At 28.9% G+C, this 22256-nt stretch overlaps 2 protein-coding genes and 1 pseudogene across 2 annotated transcripts; all 3 read left to right on the top strand.

Annotated features, from left to right (window-relative positions):
• The first annotated feature begins 1456 nt into the window (after nucleotides 1-1456).
• Nucleotides 1457-3942, top strand: LOC113856531 (aspartic proteinase nepenthesin-2-like). The gene has a single exon (XM_027488377.1). The coding sequence runs from the start codon at nucleotides 1853-1855 to the stop codon at nucleotides 3545-3547; it is 1695 nt and encodes a 564-aa protein (XP_027344178.1). The 5' UTR covers nucleotides 1457-1852; the 3' UTR covers nucleotides 3548-3942.
• Nucleotides 3943-9626: 5684 nt separating this feature from the next.
• Nucleotides 9627-11626, top strand: LOC113854195 (annotated as a pseudogene).
• On the top strand, nucleotides 11605-17988 carry LOC113856103 (3-hydroxyisobutyryl-CoA hydrolase-like protein 5). The gene is made up of 16 exons (XM_027487779.1): nucleotides 11605-11693; nucleotides 11828-11871; nucleotides 12088-12171; nucleotides 12268-12336; nucleotides 12630-12693; nucleotides 13099-13172; nucleotides 13287-13370; nucleotides 13495-13579; nucleotides 13803-13888; nucleotides 15279-15400; nucleotides 15498-15558; nucleotides 15650-15748; nucleotides 16771-16872; nucleotides 16971-17012; nucleotides 17648-17754; nucleotides 17847-17988. The coding sequence occupies exons 2-16, from the start codon at nucleotides 11839-11841 to the stop codon at nucleotides 17890-17892; spliced, it is 1158 nt and encodes a 385-aa protein (XP_027343580.1). The 5' UTR covers nucleotides 11605-11693; nucleotides 11828-11838; the 3' UTR covers nucleotides 17893-17988.
• The last annotated feature ends 4268 nt before the right edge of the window (nucleotides 17989-22256 follow it).

Here is a 22256-nt window from a genome sequence, read left to right on the forward strand (position 1 = left end):
AATACATTAGTATTTAAACATTTATAATTATAATATATATATATATATATATATATTATTTAGTCTCAATAATTTAATTTTCATTTAAATATTTTTAAAAAATATTTTTTTTCTTTTACATATATTTATAAGAGTTTAATTTCACTATAAAAATTCCTATAGTTTCAACAAATTGAATATGCGGTAACATAAATTTTATAATATTAACCAAATAGATCATATCGACACATTAAAAAAATAACTAAACTGAAAAGTTTCGTGCTGTGATAAATATGATAATTTAAAAGAATGAAAAATTGTTAACATTTGCAAATGAACAATATTTGATTTCGAATTTCAACGTAAGAAAATGTAAAAAGTATTTATTATATTTTAAAATTAATCTTACTTTACTATTCAAATGAAAAAAAATTCTAAATTTACTTTTAAAATTATTTAATGTAAATTAAGTTGGAAACTCTATTTATTTTGAAATTAGTTATTCAACTCAATTCTTTTGAAATCAATTTCATTTCAAAAGCAATAAAAACTTAATTATTTTTGTTAGTTTTTATAGAGTGACACATTAAAATACATGTTACTCTATCAATAATCAACAAATGTGACAAAATTATTTTAAAAAATTTTAAAATTTATCAACGATAAAACTAATAAGTATTAAAAATAAAAAATATATTTTAGAACCATGTTCGTATTAAACGAGATAAGAGATTTAAACAACATGAATTTTTTATTTGCTTGGTGTGTAAAGAGAAAATATTGTACCCTCTTGAGCGTGTAAACGTGGGCTATTCTCAGAAGGATTTGATTTTCTCTGTGTTTTCCATTCAGCAGTGTGACAGAGACAGGTTCACAAACTCTGACCAACGACCACAGAGTTCCAAACTTTCACTAGTGGTAAAGAAATGCCTTAGAAAAATCCATTTTTCATTTTGACTTTTGTACTTGTAGACCACATTGCTAACATTTAGGTTAATGACCAAGAGTTCCATAATACTTGTCATCAATTTCATTTTCTTATACCATCTATTTTTTTTTTTAATTTCTGTTAAATGATGATGTAAATAATTCAAATATTGTCATACTATATATATATTATTTATTTCAGGGTTATGTTAGTAAGAGAAAATAAAACTAATAATTTTAAAAAACATAAATATTAAAATGTTATCTAATACTTTTCATATAAACTTTTCAATACAATCTTAATATACTGAGTTTAATTTAGTATTAAATAAATTTTACGAATAAAAAAAATTACTAGCATTTGTGAAAATTTGTCGTCAAATGTAACATTTTTCATATGAAGTCTTGAATATGTAACATGGGTCTCATCTCATCCATACTTACCATACAAGCAATACAATACAAATGCCACTGAACCAGGAAAGTGACACGAAAATACCCTGCAAGAGAAACAGCATTTATTATATATTCCAATTAAAAATTGATTGATTTTCATTGTGTGAGCCTTGAAATTGATGAGTTTAATAACTATGGCAATGAAACCGCGTTTTGGGGTTTTTCTAATTTGTTCTTGCTAGAGTCACACCAGAAGAAGCTTAGAATTTAGAGTTGCCCATTTCTTCTTCTTTTATAATTCTCTTCTCCCTCTCATTTTTTGGCCTTGAAAGTTATAACCTTCTATCTATCTTCATTTCATTTTCCTTAAAGTTTTGATTCTTTGTGGAGATTCTGCTTCTGAATCTTTGTTTTCTGGCTATTTCTAGTTGGCCTTTATATTTTTCTCTTTTGTAAGCTCACAGATTGTTGTGAAGTTTTGTTCTTTCTGGGATTTGTCACCACCTTGAAATTCTGCAAGTTGCTACTTGATGTTGGTAAAATCATAACTATGGTTATGAAGGTTTCTCTCATTTGGGTTCTCCTGGTGTTACACTTCTATTCTTGCACAGTTGAAGCCATTTTTAGGCTTCACAATCACAATGGTCTAAATGAAAGTGGATCTTCTCTTGCTGCAATCAAGATACATGATCATGCAAGCTTCAATGCTGTTTCTTCTTCAACTGGGTGTAGCTTCTCGAAGTCTGAGGAATTTGAGCATTCAGGAACCATAGCATCAGGTGAAGATACTGAGGATGATGATGATGATGGTGAAGAGAGGGAAGCTTTTCTAGCAGCAAAACATCCAAACCAATATGTGAAACTCCATTTGAAGCACCACTCAGTGAGCAATGATGCTGAGCCCAAGAAATCTGTGGCTGATTCTACAGTTAGAGACTTGACAAGAATTCAGACCCTTCACAGAAGGGTCATAGAAAAGAAGAACCAAAACACAATTTCAAGGCTTCAGAAAGCACAAGAGCAATCAAAGAAGTCCTATGAGCCAGTGGCTGTTCCTGCAGCTCCACCAGAATATTTCTCAGGTGACTATTCTGGTCAACTTGTGGCAACCTTGGAGTCAGGGGTGAGTCTTGGCTCTGGTGAGTACTTCATGGATGTGTTTGTTGGAACACCTCCTAAACATTTTTCTCTAATACTTGACACAGGTAGTGACCTTAACTGGATTCAATGCGTTCCTTGCTATGCTTGTTTTGAGCAAAATGGACCATACTATGATCCTACAGATTCTAGTTCTTTTAAGAATATAACCTGTCATGATCCAAGGTGTAAATTGGTGTCATCCCCTGACCCTCCTCATCCTTGCAAGCTTGAGAATCAGAGTTGTCCATATTTCTATTGGTATGGTGATAGTTCCAACACAACTGGTGATTTTGCACTTGAAACTTTCACTGTGAATCTCACCACACCTAAAGGGAAGCCTGAGCTCAAGCTTGTTGAGAATGTTATGTTTGGTTGTGGTCATTGGAATAGAGGCCTTTTTCATGGGGCTGCTGGATTGTTAGGCTTAGGGAGAGGGCCATTGTCATTTGCTTCTCAACTTCAATCTCTTTATGGTCATTCATTTTCCTATTGTCTTGTGGATAGAAATAGCAATTCAAGTGTTAGTAGCAAGTTGATATTCGGTGAGGACAAGGAGCTGCTGAGCCACCCCAATTTGAACTTCACTTCTTTTGTTGGTGGAAGAGAGAACCCCGTTGACACATTTTACTATGTCCAAATCAAATCTATAATGGTTGGTGGTGAGGTACTAAAGATACCAAAGGAAACTTGGCATTTGTCATCAGAAGGTGCTGGGGGCACAATCATTGATTCTGGCACCACTCTAACTTATTTTGCTGAACCTGCTTATGATATTATCAAGGAAGCATTCATGAAGAAAATCAAAGGGTATCCACTTGTTGAAACCTTTCCTCCTCTAAAGCCATGCTATAATGTGTCAGGAGTTGAAAAAATGGAGCTACCTGAATTTGGGATCTTGTTTGAAGACGGAGCAGTGTGGGATTTCCCTGTGGAAAATTACTTTATTCAAATAGAACCGGAAGATATTGTATGTTTGGCTATTTTGGGGACTCCTAGGTCTGCACTTTCAATAATTGGAAACTACCAGCAGCAAAATTTTCACATCTTGTATGATATGAAGAAATCTAGACTTGGGTATGCACCAATGAAATGTGATGATATTTAACATCTCGTTAGAGTAGAAAGGTGTATAGGGGCATAGCCATGAACATGGCAATTCTTGGGTTGAATTTATTTTTTTCTTTTATTTTTTTCTGGTTTTTCCCATTGATAGAATTAGAAAGTGATATATATACAGAAGAAAGAAAAGAAAAATCAAGGTTTATTCTTAAGGTGATATAGAATTAGGCTTTAGGTAATTACAGCAATAGGGTCATTACAACTACAACCTTTTCACTGTTTTGTACACATTTAACTCTTTAATTTTGAGTTAATTTGGCTTTCAATTTTATATGATATTGTCTCTGACAATCATGTTCGGTCTTCTCTTTGTTTATACATTTTCAAAAGGAAAAGTTATTCCTTCATATATACAATAAACTTAGCCTCATGGCATTGACAACGATTTCTATATTGTGTCTGTATTCTCTAAATCAAGTAGTAACTGACAGGTTGTGATTGTTGCTACATCTGCTATTATTTTAATTTCTTGTGGACCATTCTCTTTAATTTATATATTTCATTTTTTAATTCCTCCTTTTTCCTTAATAACTGGTCAAATGGAATATGGTTGTTTACCATATCAGACACCAATATATTATTCAATGACTCATCTGTTAGGTAGGCAGCACAATTTTATAAGAAAATCAAAGAACATAAGCATGCAAACCAAGACTAGGTCAGCTTTATCGTTACTTGTTAGGTGTCTCTATATCATACATTTTGCCATCTTCCTTTATTTATTTTATTTGGTAATTTCACAGCAATCTAAAAAATAATTCATCCCTTTTTAACACTTTACGAATATAATTTTTCTCTTGCCCTTTTCTTCCCCTCTTGATACTTGTACTACATAGAAATTTGCTCTATATGTATTAAGTTTGAATTGGAAACAGTTTGTATGGGACTCTTTCATTTAATTGGGTAATCCCCTTTAAAATTTACTAAAGAAAAATACTAACGAGTATTTTAAAGGCACTAATTAAAAAATCAAATAAAAATAGTTTTTTTAATTCTAATTTATGTTTTTTAGTATAACTTCTAAAAAAATTAAAGGTTAAATTATAAGTTGTCTTCTTTAATTCTAATTTATGCTTTTTGGTTTTTTTTTTGTTCAATCTAGTCTTTTATTCAGTCACTTTTTTGTTCCAAAATCTTTAACTTTGCTCATTTTTTTAAAATATCTCATTTAAATATAAAAGACATCCTTTATATGACTAATAACAACTGTATGAATGTTCTTCTTAGACAGACTACATCTAACTTTTTCCTCTTTTAATTTTCTCATTTCTATCAATTCTTTTCCCTCACGGTAAAGACTGACATTCTTTCTTCTATATTGTGTATAAAATTATTTAGATAAACACTACCCAACATTTTCTTAATTATTTAAGAAATTAAAAAATATTTATAAAAAGTGTTATTAATATATTTTTATTATTAATTCTAATATATTCTTTGTGTATTTTTTAATAAAAAAAATATCATATTATTTTCATCGTTTAGATATTGCAATTACTTATACAATAGTAATTTCTATTTGAAAACTGAGATGGGATAATGACGTGGGAACTGGGAAATGTGATTCTTTTACTTGTCACATACAGATTTGTTGTATATTCGATTGGTCGTATTTTATAAGGAGAACAATCTTCTTTGACTATGCACAAATATGCGTTGTTTGGTCACAAAGCCCTATGTAAGCAAATTGAATTTTCTTAAAGATTATATAATTTGAATTAATTTTTTAATAGCTACCTCGTATATTTTAATTATTTTTTTATATATAGTATTTAAAAATTATATACACTGAAATATGATATTTTTTAAAAATTACAGCAATATAAATTTTAAAACTCATCATTAAAGGACTTAAAATTTTAAAATAAAAATAGTGATTAAGTTTCAAAAATTGTCAATAAATTAAATTTTTGTTTAATAATTAAAAATTATAATAAACAAACTTAAAATTATCTTTTTCAAGTCTTGAGACACGTTTAACAAGGAGTTGAGTGAGTCATCAATCATATCCATTTTTTCATTTTGGGTTACATCAATTATATGAGTTAGGTGAAATAAATTTAATGTAAGATATGTATTTATCGTGAGAGACACGTGAATTGGGAAGTTCCACCAAGTGCACGCCAATGCATCAAATTAATATTCACACTATGTTTCGACTTTTTAAATAAAATATTTTATAAATTCATTTGTTTTAAAATTAAATGAAATGTTTCTATTGAATTAATTTTAATAATAAATGTTTATTAAATTATATTTTTATACTAAATACAAAAAATATTTTTTAACCTTATACTGTTTAAGCACTAAATCATGGTCTCAACAAAACTTAGAAATATAAGTTTTTACCAAATTATAATTTATAAATTTTATACAAAAATCCTAATATAAAATAAGGAACTCATTATTATATATTTTAAATTAATATTTATTTAAAATAAAAAATATAAATTAATATATTAACATAAATTTAATATATTAAATATGTCATTATTTTCCTTTTCTATTAAAATTCTCCTCTTGTAAAATATAGGTAAGGCATATAGATATAGTAGAGACTTAAGACTTCATTCTTTTATATGTGTATTAGTTTACCTTTTAGTTTATGTTTTCATTATTACATAATTTACATTAAGTGAATTGCTAGATGAAAGTTGTGTAGCAATAAGTTTGTTAAGTTAGGTGTGATTTAATGTTTTTCTAATTTATGACTATACTTTTACTTGTTGGGAGTTTAGGTATACAAGTTATGTTTTAATTTACAAGACAAGTCTTGTGAGTGTCTGTCTTTATTAGAAAACCTTTTATTATGGTATCAAGTGTTTATTATTCAAAGTAAAGCTAATCATATATTATTGTGATTGTATCATGGTAATAAATTATGAAAACTTTAGTTAAGTGAAGAGTTCAAATGTTATTTTATATTATTTTAGATTTCCATACACATTAAGACAAAGGTTAAGAAAACTAATAGTTTATATATCAACTTAAACTTAAATTATAGATACTTCAACAATGTCAATGCCAATTAACTCTTTTTATTGAATCACATTATATCACTTATTATATATACTTTAATTAAACTACTAACATTATTATTTATTAATATAAAATTTCTAAATATTATTTCATGTGTTATAAACTCTCTCAACTAAAGGTACGTAGATTTTATAAAAAAATATTTATAAAAGAAATATTGGTAGGGTTCAATATTGAGGTAAAAAGATTGTAAAAAGTGTTGCCCTAGGTTGGATTGCAGTTTCCTGAATGGACTATACTTTTGAAATAGAGCTTTGTTATATGTTTTGATAATTTTTATTATTTTACAAAGTAAATATTAGATAAAAATTTATATATTTATTATCTTAAAAGTATACAAAGTAATTGATAATTTTTTCTTTTAATAATTTTAAAAATTACATACATATAAAGTTGAATTTAATTTTTTTTTTCAAATATAGTATTTAGTTCCTATTGTTAAAAGGTGGTTTTCATCTTTCGAGGTTACACAGCTGTTCAGCATTTTCACTATTATATTACAAATTGGCTTATAAGGAAAAATCATCCCATTAATGCATAGATGGACGCTTGTTTAATATGTACTGATTAATAATTAATTATCTTTTATAATGGATCCATTCTAATTTTTTTATTTTAATATTTTAAAAGAATTTAAACATTTAAAAATAATATTTCTTATAATTAAGAAGAAAAATATTGATAATTATAGGTATAAATAGACCTAAAAGTAATATATAATAAAGATAAATATGTCAATTTAATAAATTTCATTTCTTATCCTGTGGCTGTCATACGTAAAAAAGAATTATATATATATATATATATATATTATATAACTTAGCCTTTAATTTTTTTAAACTAAAATACTAATTTAATTATTTAAATATTTAATTTTTTTCAATGTTGGTAAATGTCTCTATGTTTTCAACGTTTTCTGCAGCACGAGTTTTTTAAGTGTGTCTAATTTAGGAGATGATGTCACTGCAAAACCTTCATTCAATAGATTGGACAATGGTGTGAAGACTTTAATTTAATTCAAACACAATCTTAAAGTTAAGTTTCAAAGTAGTTTATCTGTCTAACTCAATTTTGTGAAAAGGAAAATTCAAGGGGTCGTTTAATTTGAGCAATTTTTTTTTAACTATACATTATTATATTGTTTTTATTTTATTTTTTATAATTTTTAAATATTTTTATATTAAATAATGAAAATAATAATGTTTTCACTATTTCTTATACAAAATTTTTAAAACAAGAAATAAAATAAAATGGAATTTTTGTAATTAATTTTTTTGAATATATAGATTTAGGTTCATAGACAAGTTCAAATGAGAAACTAGCACAAATAAATATTGAATAAAAAAATCAAGAAAATTAATAATAAAAAGAAATGAACAAAAAACAAAATTGAAATAACCCCTCATCCCAAAACCCTAGTTAAGAAGATAAGCAAAATAAGCATTCATATTTTATTAGGCTACATAGGTATTTAAAGGTTGGTCTAATCCTAGTCCTAATCCTAAAACATACCAAACCAAATAACTTAAACTAATATATAAACAAAACTTGAGTTTTGGAGAGATATTTTAGAAGGAAAAAAAAGTAAGATATATTTATAAATTTTAAATTAAGAAAATTATATATAATTTATAATAATAAATACATGATTAATATATTAAATTTCTGTTAATATATTAATTTATATTTTTTATTTCTTTAAAAATAAAAATATATTTATTTAAAATCAAAATTTTCCCCCACCTTTTCAAAAAGAAAAACCCTTGCTGAACAAATCAAGTTATACAGATTGGTGGGCTTATCTAAATCTTGCATCCTCTTTTGAACACAACTTTAGGTAGATTAATGAACTTGTCCAACCTAACTCACTGCATAAAATTGGGGTTGAATTAATATTTTTTTTTCTTAGTTTGGATTGAGTAGACAAGAACCACAACTTTATTATTTTGAGTTGGCCCACAAAGTAAAAAAAATAAGGCCCAGACATATTTTTTTTGCGAAATTCACATTTAGTAATAGAATATATTTACATTATTTTTTCTTTTTAAAAATAGATTAACTAACCACGTGTTAGTTTTGACTAACCAGCGTTAAGCACCCGCATTTCGTACCTTTCTCTTCATTAAAAGAGTCAAATTTACAGTTTGTGGGTAGATGGTCGGTATAAGCCACGAGGAAGCTTTTGTTAAGGTGGCAATGGTAGTCGCTGGAGTGGTGATTTATAAATTAATTGAGATATTTTTTATTTAATAAAAAAATTATATCTTTCTTTCATTAGCATGATCATATCATATTATGAGATAATTATAATTTTTTTAAAAAAATATATAAAAATGTGTGTTTAAGAATATAATAAATGTCACTGGTGGTGTCGCATTTTCCAACACTGAATAATAAATTTGTCACATCGTAAATCATTGATCTACTCAAGGAATAGTATATACACGAGCTTTGTAAAAATATTGAATATTTTTTATTCTTCGTTTAACACTCTCTCTATTTCAGATAGTCTACTTACAATTTTAATATTGTCTTCAAATATTTCTTATTTAAAAAATAAAATAACACTATTATTTTCTAAAACACTTCTAGTTATTAATATCTTACTTAAATATGTAATTAATTCATAATTATATTTTAACCTTGTAATAACAACATATTTTATCATAATACAGTAGAAACTCTTTAAATTAATAATGTCAGGACCGGAGAAATTTATTAATTTATAAAATTATTAATTTATCGATAAATTAATAATTATTAATTTAAAGAGTTTTTAAGTAATTATACTGTACATACCAAACAAAAAGGTAAATTAATCTATGCCTCTTAGAATTACGTTGCAGCGAACCTTGGGACTTAACGTACAGTAAATTAGTAACTACACTACATATGCATTGGAAATCAATAATGACTTTTGAAGTACAGTAAATGTAAACAAGAGGAACAAATGTGTTCAATGTATTCTTAAGAAAGTTTAGCATATATAAATTACATGAATGTGTTAGAGTATTCAAACCATATCTCACAAGATGACTTCTCATCTAAAAGGTGTTGCAAAATCAACTATGTCAGATCAAATACGTAAGGAGTTGTGTGAGTATAAGAGAGATAATCCTGCAAGCACACAAAAAGACTTGCAGAGATGGCTTGAGGGAAAATTTCAGTTGAAAGTTAGTCAATGAACAATATCAAACACACTTAAGCGGTCAGATAACTATCTCTCTGCTAAAATAGAAAAGGGAAGAGCAGAGATCAAAAGACACAAACCAGCAAAATATCCTGACATGGAGAAGGTTGTTTATGAGTGGTTTCTCCAGCATCAAGAACGTGTGAATATCACAGGAGAATTAATTTTGGAGAAGGCAAGAGATACAATGAAACTCGTGTACCCTCATGATGATTCAGATTTTAACTTCTCTATAGGATGGCTTGGGAAATTCAAGCACCGACATGGCATAAAGTCATTTCGTCGTTTTAGCGAGAGTGGGTCTGTTGATATACAAGACATGGAGCAAAAATTGATATCGATTCGAGAGAAAATTGATTAGTTCCCTATGAAAGATGTTTTCAATATGGATGAAACTGGGTTGTTTTATAGGCTACAAGCTGATCATTCACTGGCAACAAAACAACTTGAAGGAAGAAAACAAGATAAAGAAAGGCTGACAGTAGTTATTTGTTGCAATGAAGATGGCTCTGAAAAAATCCCTCTATGGATTATTGGGAAATATGCAAAGCCTAGTTGCTTCAAGAATGTTAACATGAATAGCTTGAATTGTCAGTATCGAGCTAACAAAAAAGCATGGATGACCAGTGTGCTTTTTGATGAATATGTTTGTTCATTTGACCAAATGATACATGGTAGAAGAGTTCTACTTGTGGTGGATAATTGTCCAGCACATCCAAGAAATATTGAAGGGCTAAGAAACGTTGAGTTGTTCTTCTTGCCACCCAACATGACATCAAAGATTCAACCTTGTGATGCTGGGATAATAAGAGCTTTCAAGATGCATTACCGTAGAAGGTTTTACCGCAAAATATTGGAAGGTTATAAGGTGGGACAATATGATCCAGGGAAGATAAATGTCCTTGATGCTATCAATTTGGCAATCCCAGCTTGGACGATAGATGTTCGAAAAGAAACAATAGTGAATTGCTTCTAACACTGTAAAATTCGTTCAGATAGTGACGTTGCAAGAAATTTGGATGAATCCACTTTTGATGAAGAAACTCAAGACCTCGAGACTATGATCAATCAATGTGGCTATCGTAATAAGATGGATATCGACAATCTAATGAACTACCCAGGTGAAAATGAAACATGTTGGGAGGTTCAAAGTTTAGAAGATATTGTGGGTACTATCATTGAGAACAATGCAGAGGATGACGACGAAGATGATACAGTGTCTTTGGAGCCTGTTACGCGAAAGGAAGCACTTATGGCGTCGAACACTCTTCACAACTTTATGATACAATACAAAAATACAACGCCTGAGCTATTGGATGCAATAAGAAAAGTTAGAGATGAGCTCCAAATAGACTTGAACTTTAAAGGAAAACAGACAACTATTGAATCATATTTTAATAGTGTAATATATTTTTTTCAATTTTTATGAATTATTAATTTATGATTTTCTTGAGACCGAAAATTATAAAGGGATCTCCCGAAAAATTATTATCTTATTATTTTATCAAATTTTTCAATTTTTTATATTGGCCCAAGTCGGGACCGAATAAATTTATTATTTTAGAGAGTTTATTAATTTATCGAGTATTAATTTAAAGAGTTTCTACTGTATTTAATAATTTTCATACTGTATATATTGTCTTAAATCATAGGAAATATAAACGTAAGGTACTTATATAATTTTTTTGTTTAAATGTAGAATAAATTTAATTTAATTTTCTTAATGCCCACTTGTCACCAAAATTATATTACTAATGACCTTTGGTGGTTGGTATCTGTTGGTATCTGTTGACTATGTGTTGAGTTCACTTCCTTTAACATTTTCTATAGACCTAAGAAAAGCTATAAGTAGTTCATCCTCCATCGACATTTGATCCATCTCACTTCCTTCATACTCATACAGGTTAATTTCAACATATTAATTTTAGTTTCACACTCGTTTGTTCTTTATTTTATTTTATTAATAATTTAATATCTTTAGGCTTTAATCTGATTAACTTGATCATATTATATGTTATTTATTGTTAGATTGTGCAGCATTTACATCAATGGCACCAAGTTCTGCAGTTCTAGATGAACAGGCAAGTCCTGAATCATGCTTCTAATGATTTTTATTTTATTTTTTTGATAGAGCAATTTCTCATCTCTCTTTAGATATACTGATCCTTTTTCAAGGAAAATAAATTGTATTTGTAAATTGAAAATGCTACCTACCCCCATAATGGGTTTTTCCATTTATTATTCAAACAAGATAATGCAGAACATAATGAGAGGATGTTGTTGATTTTGATGTTAAGGTTGTTGTTGGAGAAGAGATAGAGAATGTGAGAGTGGTAACTTTGAACAGGCCAAGGCAATTGAATGCCATCTCACCAGAACTGGTAAATCAGATCAAGTCTGAAAATTTTCCCTCTTCTGGGTTCGTCTATTGCTACTACTTTTTTGTTTTTGGTTTATAATTGTTTAAATTGTTTCAGGTTTCTCTGCTAGCAGCATATTTGGAAAAGTGGGAGAAAGATGAGAAAGCAGAGCTAATTATCATAAAGGTTGTTTGTTGTTTACTTATTTATTCTCTCAATTTTTAATTTTTTATGCGTAATTTTTGGGGGTTCCATAAGAAAACTTGCCACAGAAACTGAACCTGCACACTCTTAGTACGGTGCCACCCACTGAAATTGTTTAAATAACCTTCTTATTAATGGTTAATTTTTTTTACTGATAGATTGTATTATTATATATAAACTACCAATTTGATACAATCTACCTTGTTTTTGCATTTCCCTTTTTTATTTTTTACTTGTGTACACTTCACTCAATTGCTGTGCTTTCGATTTCGCAGGGAGCTGGTCGCGCATTCTGTGCTGGAGGGGATTTGAGAGTCTTCTACGATGGCAGGAAAATAAGTAAATACATTATTTTCTCTATAGGATATGGAGGAATATGTGCAAGCAAGTTCACATAGAGATTTCATTCATTTTTTCTTAGAAAATGTTAGCAATTTACTCTATTATTAGATGAAATTCGTGTGAGACCCACATAATTTATATGAGTCTAATTTTACCAATAACTAGTGAGTTTTTCATGCACTAGTTTAAGATAGCTCCTAAAAATATTCTTCTTTAAGAATAAGGACTCAGATTTAACATGTAGAGATAGATAGATAATGTGTTTATGCATCCCCTTCTTTGTCTTTTTTCTTTTTTTTTTTGGAATAAGCTCTAGTAAATGATAATAAGAGAGAAATAAGTAAGATGATATCTTTATATTATCTACTGTTTATTAAAGAACAATACATTTCTTCTTGACAGAGGATTCTTGCCTTGAAGTGGTCTACAGATTTTACTGGCTTTGCTATCACATTAGCACATATAAGAAAACCCAGGTTTGGTTTAGGAACTTATTTCCACTTTTTCTATAAACATTAAAGGCAAATGTGTTCTTGTGAAAGTTTATGAAGTCTCATGTTTTCCAGAATGATGCTATAATATTGTAACAGGTTGCTCTTGTTCATGGAATTTCAATGGGTGGAGGTGCAGCTTTGATGGTTCCATTGAAATTCTCAGTTGTAACAGATAAAACTGTAAGTATTTATCTTGTTAGAGATTATTTAGTGCATGTTTGTTTTTAGTTAGTTTTGTGGTAAAATTATCAATGTAGTTTAATCCTTAATTTTTTGTGGTGTCTTCAAACAAATGCTTTGACAGGTTTTTGCCACTCCTGAAGCAAGTTTTGGATTTCATACTGATTGTGGCTTCTCATACTACCATTCTCGGTTACCAGGGCATTTGGGTAATTGCAAAGAATGATTCCTTTTATCTTGTTTTCTTTTACTGTTTTTAAACTTTCACCCTATACACCTCTTATCTCCCTGGCCGTTTCTTCTTCCGTGACAGTATAAATTACTTTATAAAATTGTACTGAATTAGCATAAAATTGATTTAAAATGAAGAAAATAATTTTATCAGATTACATAGAAAAACTTTAAAGCTGAATTCATGCATGTAATATACAGGTGAATACTTGGCACTTACTGGAGGAAGGTTGAATGGGAAGGAATTAGTTGCAGCTGGACTTGCAACTCATTTTGTCTCTTCTGAGGTTTAATTATGTTCAGTATATGTTCTCCCTCTAGAAGGAAATTGCTTACAATATTACTGCTCACATATTTAGTGTAATTATAGATTCGGTGCGTGTTTGGTTTACCTTATTTTGAAGAAATAATCGCTTATTTCTTTCAGCTTCCTAAGAAGGCTTCTGAAAAATAAGCGATTAGTTCTCTAAGTTTAAGCTGAAAAAACATTCTATCAAAATTGGTTGTTGGCTGAGCGAGAGGATCCTGCCAGTTAAATAACAAAAATAAAATAAAATAAAATCATAAATTGTGTCAAATGCTGTTTCAAATTACTTTGTAATCTTAATGATAGAGCCACACAGGTTTGGTGTTCAATAAACCTAGGAGACATCAATTTCTTTTTTCTTCATAAGGTATCAAAACATGGTTGAAATAAACAATATCAATGGCAATATGATGTATAAATCTAAGTTCATAAGTATAATCTGTGGACAGCTCCACAGAAAACATAATTTTGATTGCATCAGTGAAGCTAGTAGCTACTCCATTATTTTTTATGTCTGAAAGTCTTGGTAATTCTGGCTTGCCTCACAAGAATATAGGTTAGTTTTTCTGCCTTGAAAGTCTTATTAACCAATAAATCTAGTATTGAAACTGGATACATAAGCCATATAGCAGCAGGTAACATTAGGATGCAGAAAATGTTTCATGCTGTCCTCCACTTATACCACATGCATTACATCCTAGCTGCCTTAAGAATTATTTTTTTCTTCTTGGCTAGTTCAATTCCATCTATATCATGGTGGTGGTGTGAGCCAAATGCTGCTTAGTAACCTATACAATATAGTATATATGAAGGGGCTGAAGTTAAAGAGAAATAAAAGAAGCACACAAGGATAGTTGCATTTCAAAATAAGTGGATAGAAGATAAGGGCTCTTGGAAGTTATAATCTGAATAAAAGATCTAGGATTACCATGGGAGGTTTCTTTCATGTATTATTTTTTTATTACAAAATCTATCTTTCATAGCATTGGATTTGATGAGATAAGAGCTCTAAGCCCATAACTTTAAAAGGGATAAGTGAGAATTTGGTTTTTGACTAAGCTCAATAGTATCATATGATCCATGTAATTGACCTCTTCTGTTTTCTGATAAGAGGACATTGGTCCACTGAAATAATATATCTCAGATTATTAATTTTTTCTGAAATTTTAAGAAAAAATGGGTAACAAAATGCCCCAGGATGTTTTTCAAAAGTTCTTTTCAGGGACTCCCTTTCTTTCAGCAGAACAAGGCCCAGTTATTTGTGCAAAGATGAGCATTGTTATATGCATTAAGTACTGGGTGTTTGTTAGATATAATTTGGATTTAAAGTTTTAGTTTGATCAACGATGCTTACATTTTCTGTGTACCAGAAAATCATCGAGCTTGAGAAGCGCTTGATTAGCTTAAATTCTGGTGACGAGAGTGCTGTAAGATCAGTAATAGAAGAATTTTCCTCAGAAGTTAAACTTGATGAAGAGAGCATCTTAAACAAGTAACCACTTTTTCATCAATGATCTATGTAGTCTCACTGAGTCGCTGTTACTAGCAAATTGCACTATGCTGAAGACATTAACCTTTGGAATTTTTAGGCGGTCAATAATTGACGAGTGCTTCTCAAAGGATTCTGTAGAAGAAATTATAAAATCATTTGTAAGTTTCTTACCATTTCCATTGGAATATTATTATCTTATTGCATGCTCAAGTCCTTTCTGAGGATATATGACTGTGCTCTGATATGAAGGAAGCTGAAGCAAACAAGGAGGGAAATGGATGGATAGGTGCAGCTTTAAAAGGAATGAAAAGAGCATCACCAACTGCATTGAAAATAGCATTAAGATCGGTAAGGATTCCGTAATAGGAATTTTATAAGATCTTAGACTGGATTCTAGGTGCTGAGTTCTTTAAATCATGATTGGCTGAATAAACTCAAGGTCAATGCAAACAAGGACATATGAAATCTCATCTGGCACAATGTATTTTTTCCTAAATTTTAGAGATGATGATCATCTTCTAACTTGATAAAATTTATAAAGTGAAAATATCCTAATCTTCTTTATAATGGCCAAGAAAATACTCTTATTCTTGCATGCATATGATGCAATCATGTTTAAATGTAACAATGGCAACAATTTCCCTTTCTAGGTTCTTGAAACTATCCTTTTTCAAAATTTATAAAAAACTAAGGTAATGTTTGGTTTAACTTGTATTTAAGAAATAATCGCTTATTTTATTTCAGCTTCCCAAGAGAGCTGGTGGAAAAAAAAAGTTATTATTTCCCTAGAATTATGTTGAACCAAACATGCTATAAATATGGAGAAAGAACAGAAATGGTAACTGCATAATCTAGTTAATCACATGTTTGGATTCATGTTTGATCGGTCATGGATTCATATTTAGGCCCAGTTTGGGTGAGCTTGTGGATAAATCCTTATAAGAGAAGAAAAATAATATAAATAATGAATAAAGCTCCTTCCATAAATTAAAATTAACTTATACTTCTCTATTTTCAGAAGTTATTCTCAATTAACTTCTCTAAAATTTAAAGAGAGAAGTTATTTATAACTTATAGAAGTTTTATTCATTTTTTATATTGTTTTTCTTCTCTTACAATGACTTATTCACAAGCTCACCAAAACAAACAGGGCCCTACTCTAACTCTACTAGTTGTATCTTTCTATGTTAATGAGTTTTTAAAGCATATTCAAACGTGATCTCAAACATACTATGAGTCTTTGGACACAAAACCGATTGAAAGGGAAGGAGGGGAGTGAGGGAGAAAGAAAAAGCTTACCTTGTAAAAGTATGATTCACAGACTATTTCTCAAATTTCATGCTTCTATAAACTGTCTTGGATATGTACAGATTCGTGAAGGAAGGGATCAAACACTATCTGAATGTCTGGAAAAGGAATTCAGATTAACAATGAATATACTGAGAACTACAATATCTGAGGATATGTATGAGGTAATTGTAGTTCAATGTTGTTAAAAGTTTTTTTACTTCTTGTTCCTTACTAAAATCTGAAGCAAATTTCTGCTGTTTTTTCTTTTTTTTTTGAGAAGGGAATTAGAGCTCTCACCATTGACAAGGATAATGCTCCAAAGGTATTCTTTTTCTGTTTTCTCTCCTCTTATGAAACATGCATGCATGTTCCTTCCATATGTACTGGAATTGCCTATTTTCAGTTATTGGATATGAAAGTGGGAGTTAAACTAATTCATTAATTTCTGTATTCCTTTCTTTTTCTATTGTGATTAGTAATCAAAACCTGAATGGAACATTGCTGTTACATTTGGTTAGAACATTTAGGCATACATCAAAGCCAATTAAGGAATGACAATTATTTTGCGTGCATGTGGGTTACTTACAAATGAGTCCCTGTATCTAAAAGACTTGTATTTTAGTCCTCCTAATATTTGTTACATTTTGGTCTCCGTCATTATAATACCATTAGTAAAATTGCTGTTCATTCTTAGTATTTATCTAATGGTGTTATGGTAAGAGGGATCAAAACGTAACAAAATACTCTTGTAAGGACTAAAATATAAGTTTTTTTAAATACAAGGACTAATATATAAATGAGTGTCATTATATAATCAAATGTGTATTTTAACCGCACACACTCATTTAGTCTAATGACTATTAACAAAATCATGTCCATAAGTATTGTCTTTTATTTTGACCAAAAATGTATTATTCTTGTTTCTTTTTTATATTACTAAATTACAACCTTGTTCAGTGGGAACCTTCATCGCTTGAAAAAGTAGAGGATGGAAAGTTGGACTTGATCTTTCAGCCATTTGATAAGAATTTGGAGCTTCAGATTCCACAAAGTGAGGGATGCAGGTTGGTTGGTGTTTGAGTTTTGATTCAATAAGTATGTTTTCTGAAACTAAATTTATCTGTTTAACCAAATTTCGTTCTCTAATTCCAAACAGGTGGGATGGTAAATACGAGCATTCACCTTATGCTATTCCAAATTGAGAAATACCAACCTCTCTGAATAGATGTTGCTTGAACTTCCTCTAAAAATATGTCATGGACTTCTCTTCTTTTGTGATATGCATTTGTTCAAGTACCGTTTTCTGTTCCTGAATAGTTTCTATAAATGAAAAAGTTCATAAAGTGCCATCTAAGTTTGTTGCTATTTTGCAGAGGAAAAAAAGTAATTTCGGATGTTACATCTGTAAAAATATTATGATAATAAAGTAGGATGCTCTCCTCTTAATAAATAATAATTTTATTAAAATAAATCATTTTTATCTTCTTTTAACAAGTTTCCCTGTCAGACTTATTGAGCGTTGTCATATTATAAGTGTTTATTGATTAAAACCTTAATTATGCTATTTATCCATTTTCACTCTAAATATAAATTGTTGAGATGCAAAAAGATACATAAAAAAATAAAAGGCTAAATTCAATCATTCAATTGAATAGTTACCCTAATTTCCATGTATTGAAAAAATAGTTTCTTTAAAGTGTGGTGAAGGTCACACAATAAAAAAAATATGTATTAATTTTGTGATTTTAATTAATGTTATATATATAGGTGAAGGTTAAAGTGAGTTAGCAAACTAAGTAACTCATAGGTGGGTGATTTTTTTAGACTGTTAGATGTATTTTAAAATTTATAAACGGTTCAGATTTTTTACTATAACCTTATAATACTAATTTTTATATATTTATTATTTAATCTTCCATAAAAATTAATAATATTTCTTTTTAGATCTTCAAAATCTCTTAATTTATATTTTCAAAACTTGTTATTTTCTATCATCAAAATCCTATCATCTTTTCCAAACTCCATCTACGTGTATCTTGTATCTAAGTGGTGCTTTTAAAAAAGTATGCATTCACATGCCCTAATGTAGTTTCAATATATAATTAAAAACAACTTTTTAATAAATAAAATATTAGAATGTAATTTTAGATCTTTAAGGTTCTCTACAAACTCTACGTATAAAGTTAATATTTTTAGAATTAAAACTTTCATATCCACTGTTATAGTCTCAATTCATTGTTAGTTCTTTTAAATTGTTCAATATATCCACTCTTCTTGATTATTCCCCTAGAAAAACTATTATCAAAATAAGGGCCAGAAGTCTTCTGCATGTAGACAAGCTAATTATGGATTCGAACCTTTGACTACTAAGGTGGATCATTCTAAGCCTAGTGCTTTCTTTTATTCGACATCAGTCGTGTCTAACCTAAAAGGAATGAGATACTCTTTATGTTTAATTTTGCATTGACTTAAATTGAGATTAGCGCTTAGAATGCAATGTTAGGGCCATTTATACATACAGACATATGGTAGATTGCTTATACGAGGAAAAAGAATGGAATAAAATAGTTATGGCATTAGGAACGAGTCCACACTTGGGTTAGAACATGTTCAATTCTGCATTAACTTGAATTGTGTTTAACGCTTAGAATGCAATGTTAGAGCCATTTATACAAACAGACATAGGGGTAGATTGCTTGTATGAGGAAAAAGAATGGAATAAAATGGTTATGGCGTTAGGAACGAATCCACACTTAGGTTAGAACAAATTACTAGAATTTGATGAATAGGTGGTCGAAGGATAAGGGAGAAGGAGAAAAGCAATAAACTGCTTGAATCTTAGAAAGAGGGATACAATTTGTATAATTTTTTCTAGCTTAAGTAAAAATTATAGGGCAAAAATGGCTCATGGGAATTATTTCGCTTAAGCGATAATTCATTTGCTTAAGCCATTAAAGATATTATACTATTCGCTTAAGCAAATATAAGACTAAAAAAACCCTTACATTATAACCAATTTTTGCTTAAGCGAAATAATTATGACTTAAGTGAAATAACATTGCATATAGCGAATATGTCTTTCATTTCTCACTATAATGAGTTATATTATATTTTTATTTAATAATTAAATAGATGTATTAATAAAATTGGTTGTTTCATTCAATCCTCTTGAAGCAACTTGCAAACCAAAACTAAACTAGCTTTATCTTTGGAAGGATAGTCAATGAGTTAATTATTTTAAGGCTTAAATATATGAGTTGTTCCAATAAATAGTGTATTTTGTGATAAATTTTTATAATTTTTTTTAGTTAAGATTTAGTTTGTAAAATTTTAATATGTTATGATTTAGTCATTGTCATCAATCTCCTCTCTATTAAGTACTGAGCTAGCAATTTTAGGTCACTAGTTCAACAAAATCTCTTTAGTCTTTACACCTATTCTGAGCAAACTAAAACATTAATTTATAAGATAATTGGGATGAATATATGATATTTTTAAATTTAATTATCTCCACTTACGAATATCACAGTTGAAAGTATAACAATTCAAAGAGAGAATGGTTATGTAGGTTTAGGGTTTAAGTTAAATTTCACAAATGGGTTTCCATATTCTTAAGCAGGGGGAAATAAGGAGGAATTGAACCCGAGAAGGAGAAATTGAACAAAGCTTCTAGGATAATATTTTAATAGAGGATTACTTAATTACATTAGATTTCTTGTCTTATATATCTCTTTTCAAACTTTTATCAAATAAGTTTCAACCACTGTCACTTAATTTATCGTTGAACTTTACATCAAAAGTATAAAAGAAATTCTTAAACTTGCTTCAAAAATAAAGATAAAAGTGAGTTTGAGAGAATATAATATATAGTTTCACTTAAACAAAATATTTTTTTTAAAATAACAACCTTACAAAAAATTAGATTAAGGAAGGATATATTTTAAATATCTAAAAAATTGAGATCTTTTATCTGCAAAATTTATTAAGAATTAATTTTTAAATATTCAAATTTTTAAAATATGCTATAACAGGTCATTTTGCTAACTTATTTATGAATTACTTAATCTGTAAACTCATTCTAGTCTTCACCATATATATATATATATACTAGAAAAATTGTAAAAAAGAAAATAGTTTAAGAGTAACTTGTCAAATTAGTTTTTCTAATACCTGTCTAATGACATAATAAAAATCTATATATAATAATTTTTCATTAAAAATCACAAGATTTAACATATTGATAACAATACATTTTATAATTCATAATAAATTTATTTATTAATTTTTTATTGTGTATTTTTAGATATACATAAAAAATTATTTTAAAAAATTATTACTTCTAGGCTTATTCATAAAAAAAAATTAATTTATCAAAAATAATAAAAATTATATATTATTTTAAAAAATATCTACTTTATTAGAAAGTTTACCAAAAAATAAGGAGTAAATTAAAAAAATCAACAAATAATTCTAATACAATAATTGAATTTCTTAGTTTTTGTATCTTTGTGTGAACATATAAAAAATAAGGTGGTATTTCTTTACTGTATAACTTACATGTATTCTTTGCTATTGAAGACAATCTTATCAAGTTGAGGTGTTAGATTATTTTTAATAATCTTATTATAGTGGCCTATGTAACTTATACATGACTCTAATTAATGATTTAATGTGATGGTGGTTAAATATAAAATATAGAGTTATTGAGGGTATAATTGTAAATACAATTATAAGGAAACCCTCCCCTCTCCCTTCAAATAAATAAAAAAGCAGTTACCAAATAGAGGTTACGGTATTCTATATTCTCTATCACTTTCATGGTCTCTAAGTATGCTCACGGTAAATACAAGAAATGAACTTTCTCTCAACCATCCGAGAGGAGTTAAAAAAGGAAGGAAGAGTTGGAAAAAACATAAAGGGATCAATGACATCAAACAGAGAGGTAACATCAAGGAACAATAGAATCAGGTTAGTGCTCTCTAAACCCTTGATTGAGTGAGCACCATGTACCGTGTTGTGAGAACAACGTAATTCAAGATTAAATGGAAAATGGTAATTTTATAATAGATGTATTTAATGGAAATTACATAATGGAATAAGAAAATTCTAACAGTTGGTATCAGAGCAAGATGAATTTCGTTGATTCTCCATAAAAGAAGATTGATTCTCCATTAAAGTTTTTTCCAAATTACATGAACCCTAGGTATTTTATATGATAAATTGACATAATTTTGATGTTAAATAATTATTTTGGATTCAATAATTGAAAACCCTAAAGTTTTGGAAGCTAGAAACGTTAGGTTTTGAATCTGTAATATGAGCAGGGTCATATATCTATGAGTAGGGCCATATATCAGTGAGTAGGGCCATGCATTAGGGAGCAGGGCCACACATCAGGAACAAGCACGACCTTGCATAATGGAAGCACGACCATACATCAAGTAAAAGCACAACCGTGCATAGTGATTTTACGGCAAAATGAGGAACATAATTCATAAAAGTTATAGATCACTTTAGAATTACATCAAAGTGGGTTTTACTCACCAAAGTAATTAAATTTTTAAAT

Source organism: Abrus precatorius, unplaced genomic scaffold (assembly GCF_003935025.1).
Source record: "Abrus precatorius isolate BTA unplaced genomic scaffold, Abrus_2018 Scaffold11, whole genome shotgun sequence".
NCBI lineage: Eukaryota > Viridiplantae > Streptophyta > Magnoliopsida > Fabales > Fabaceae > Abrus > Abrus precatorius.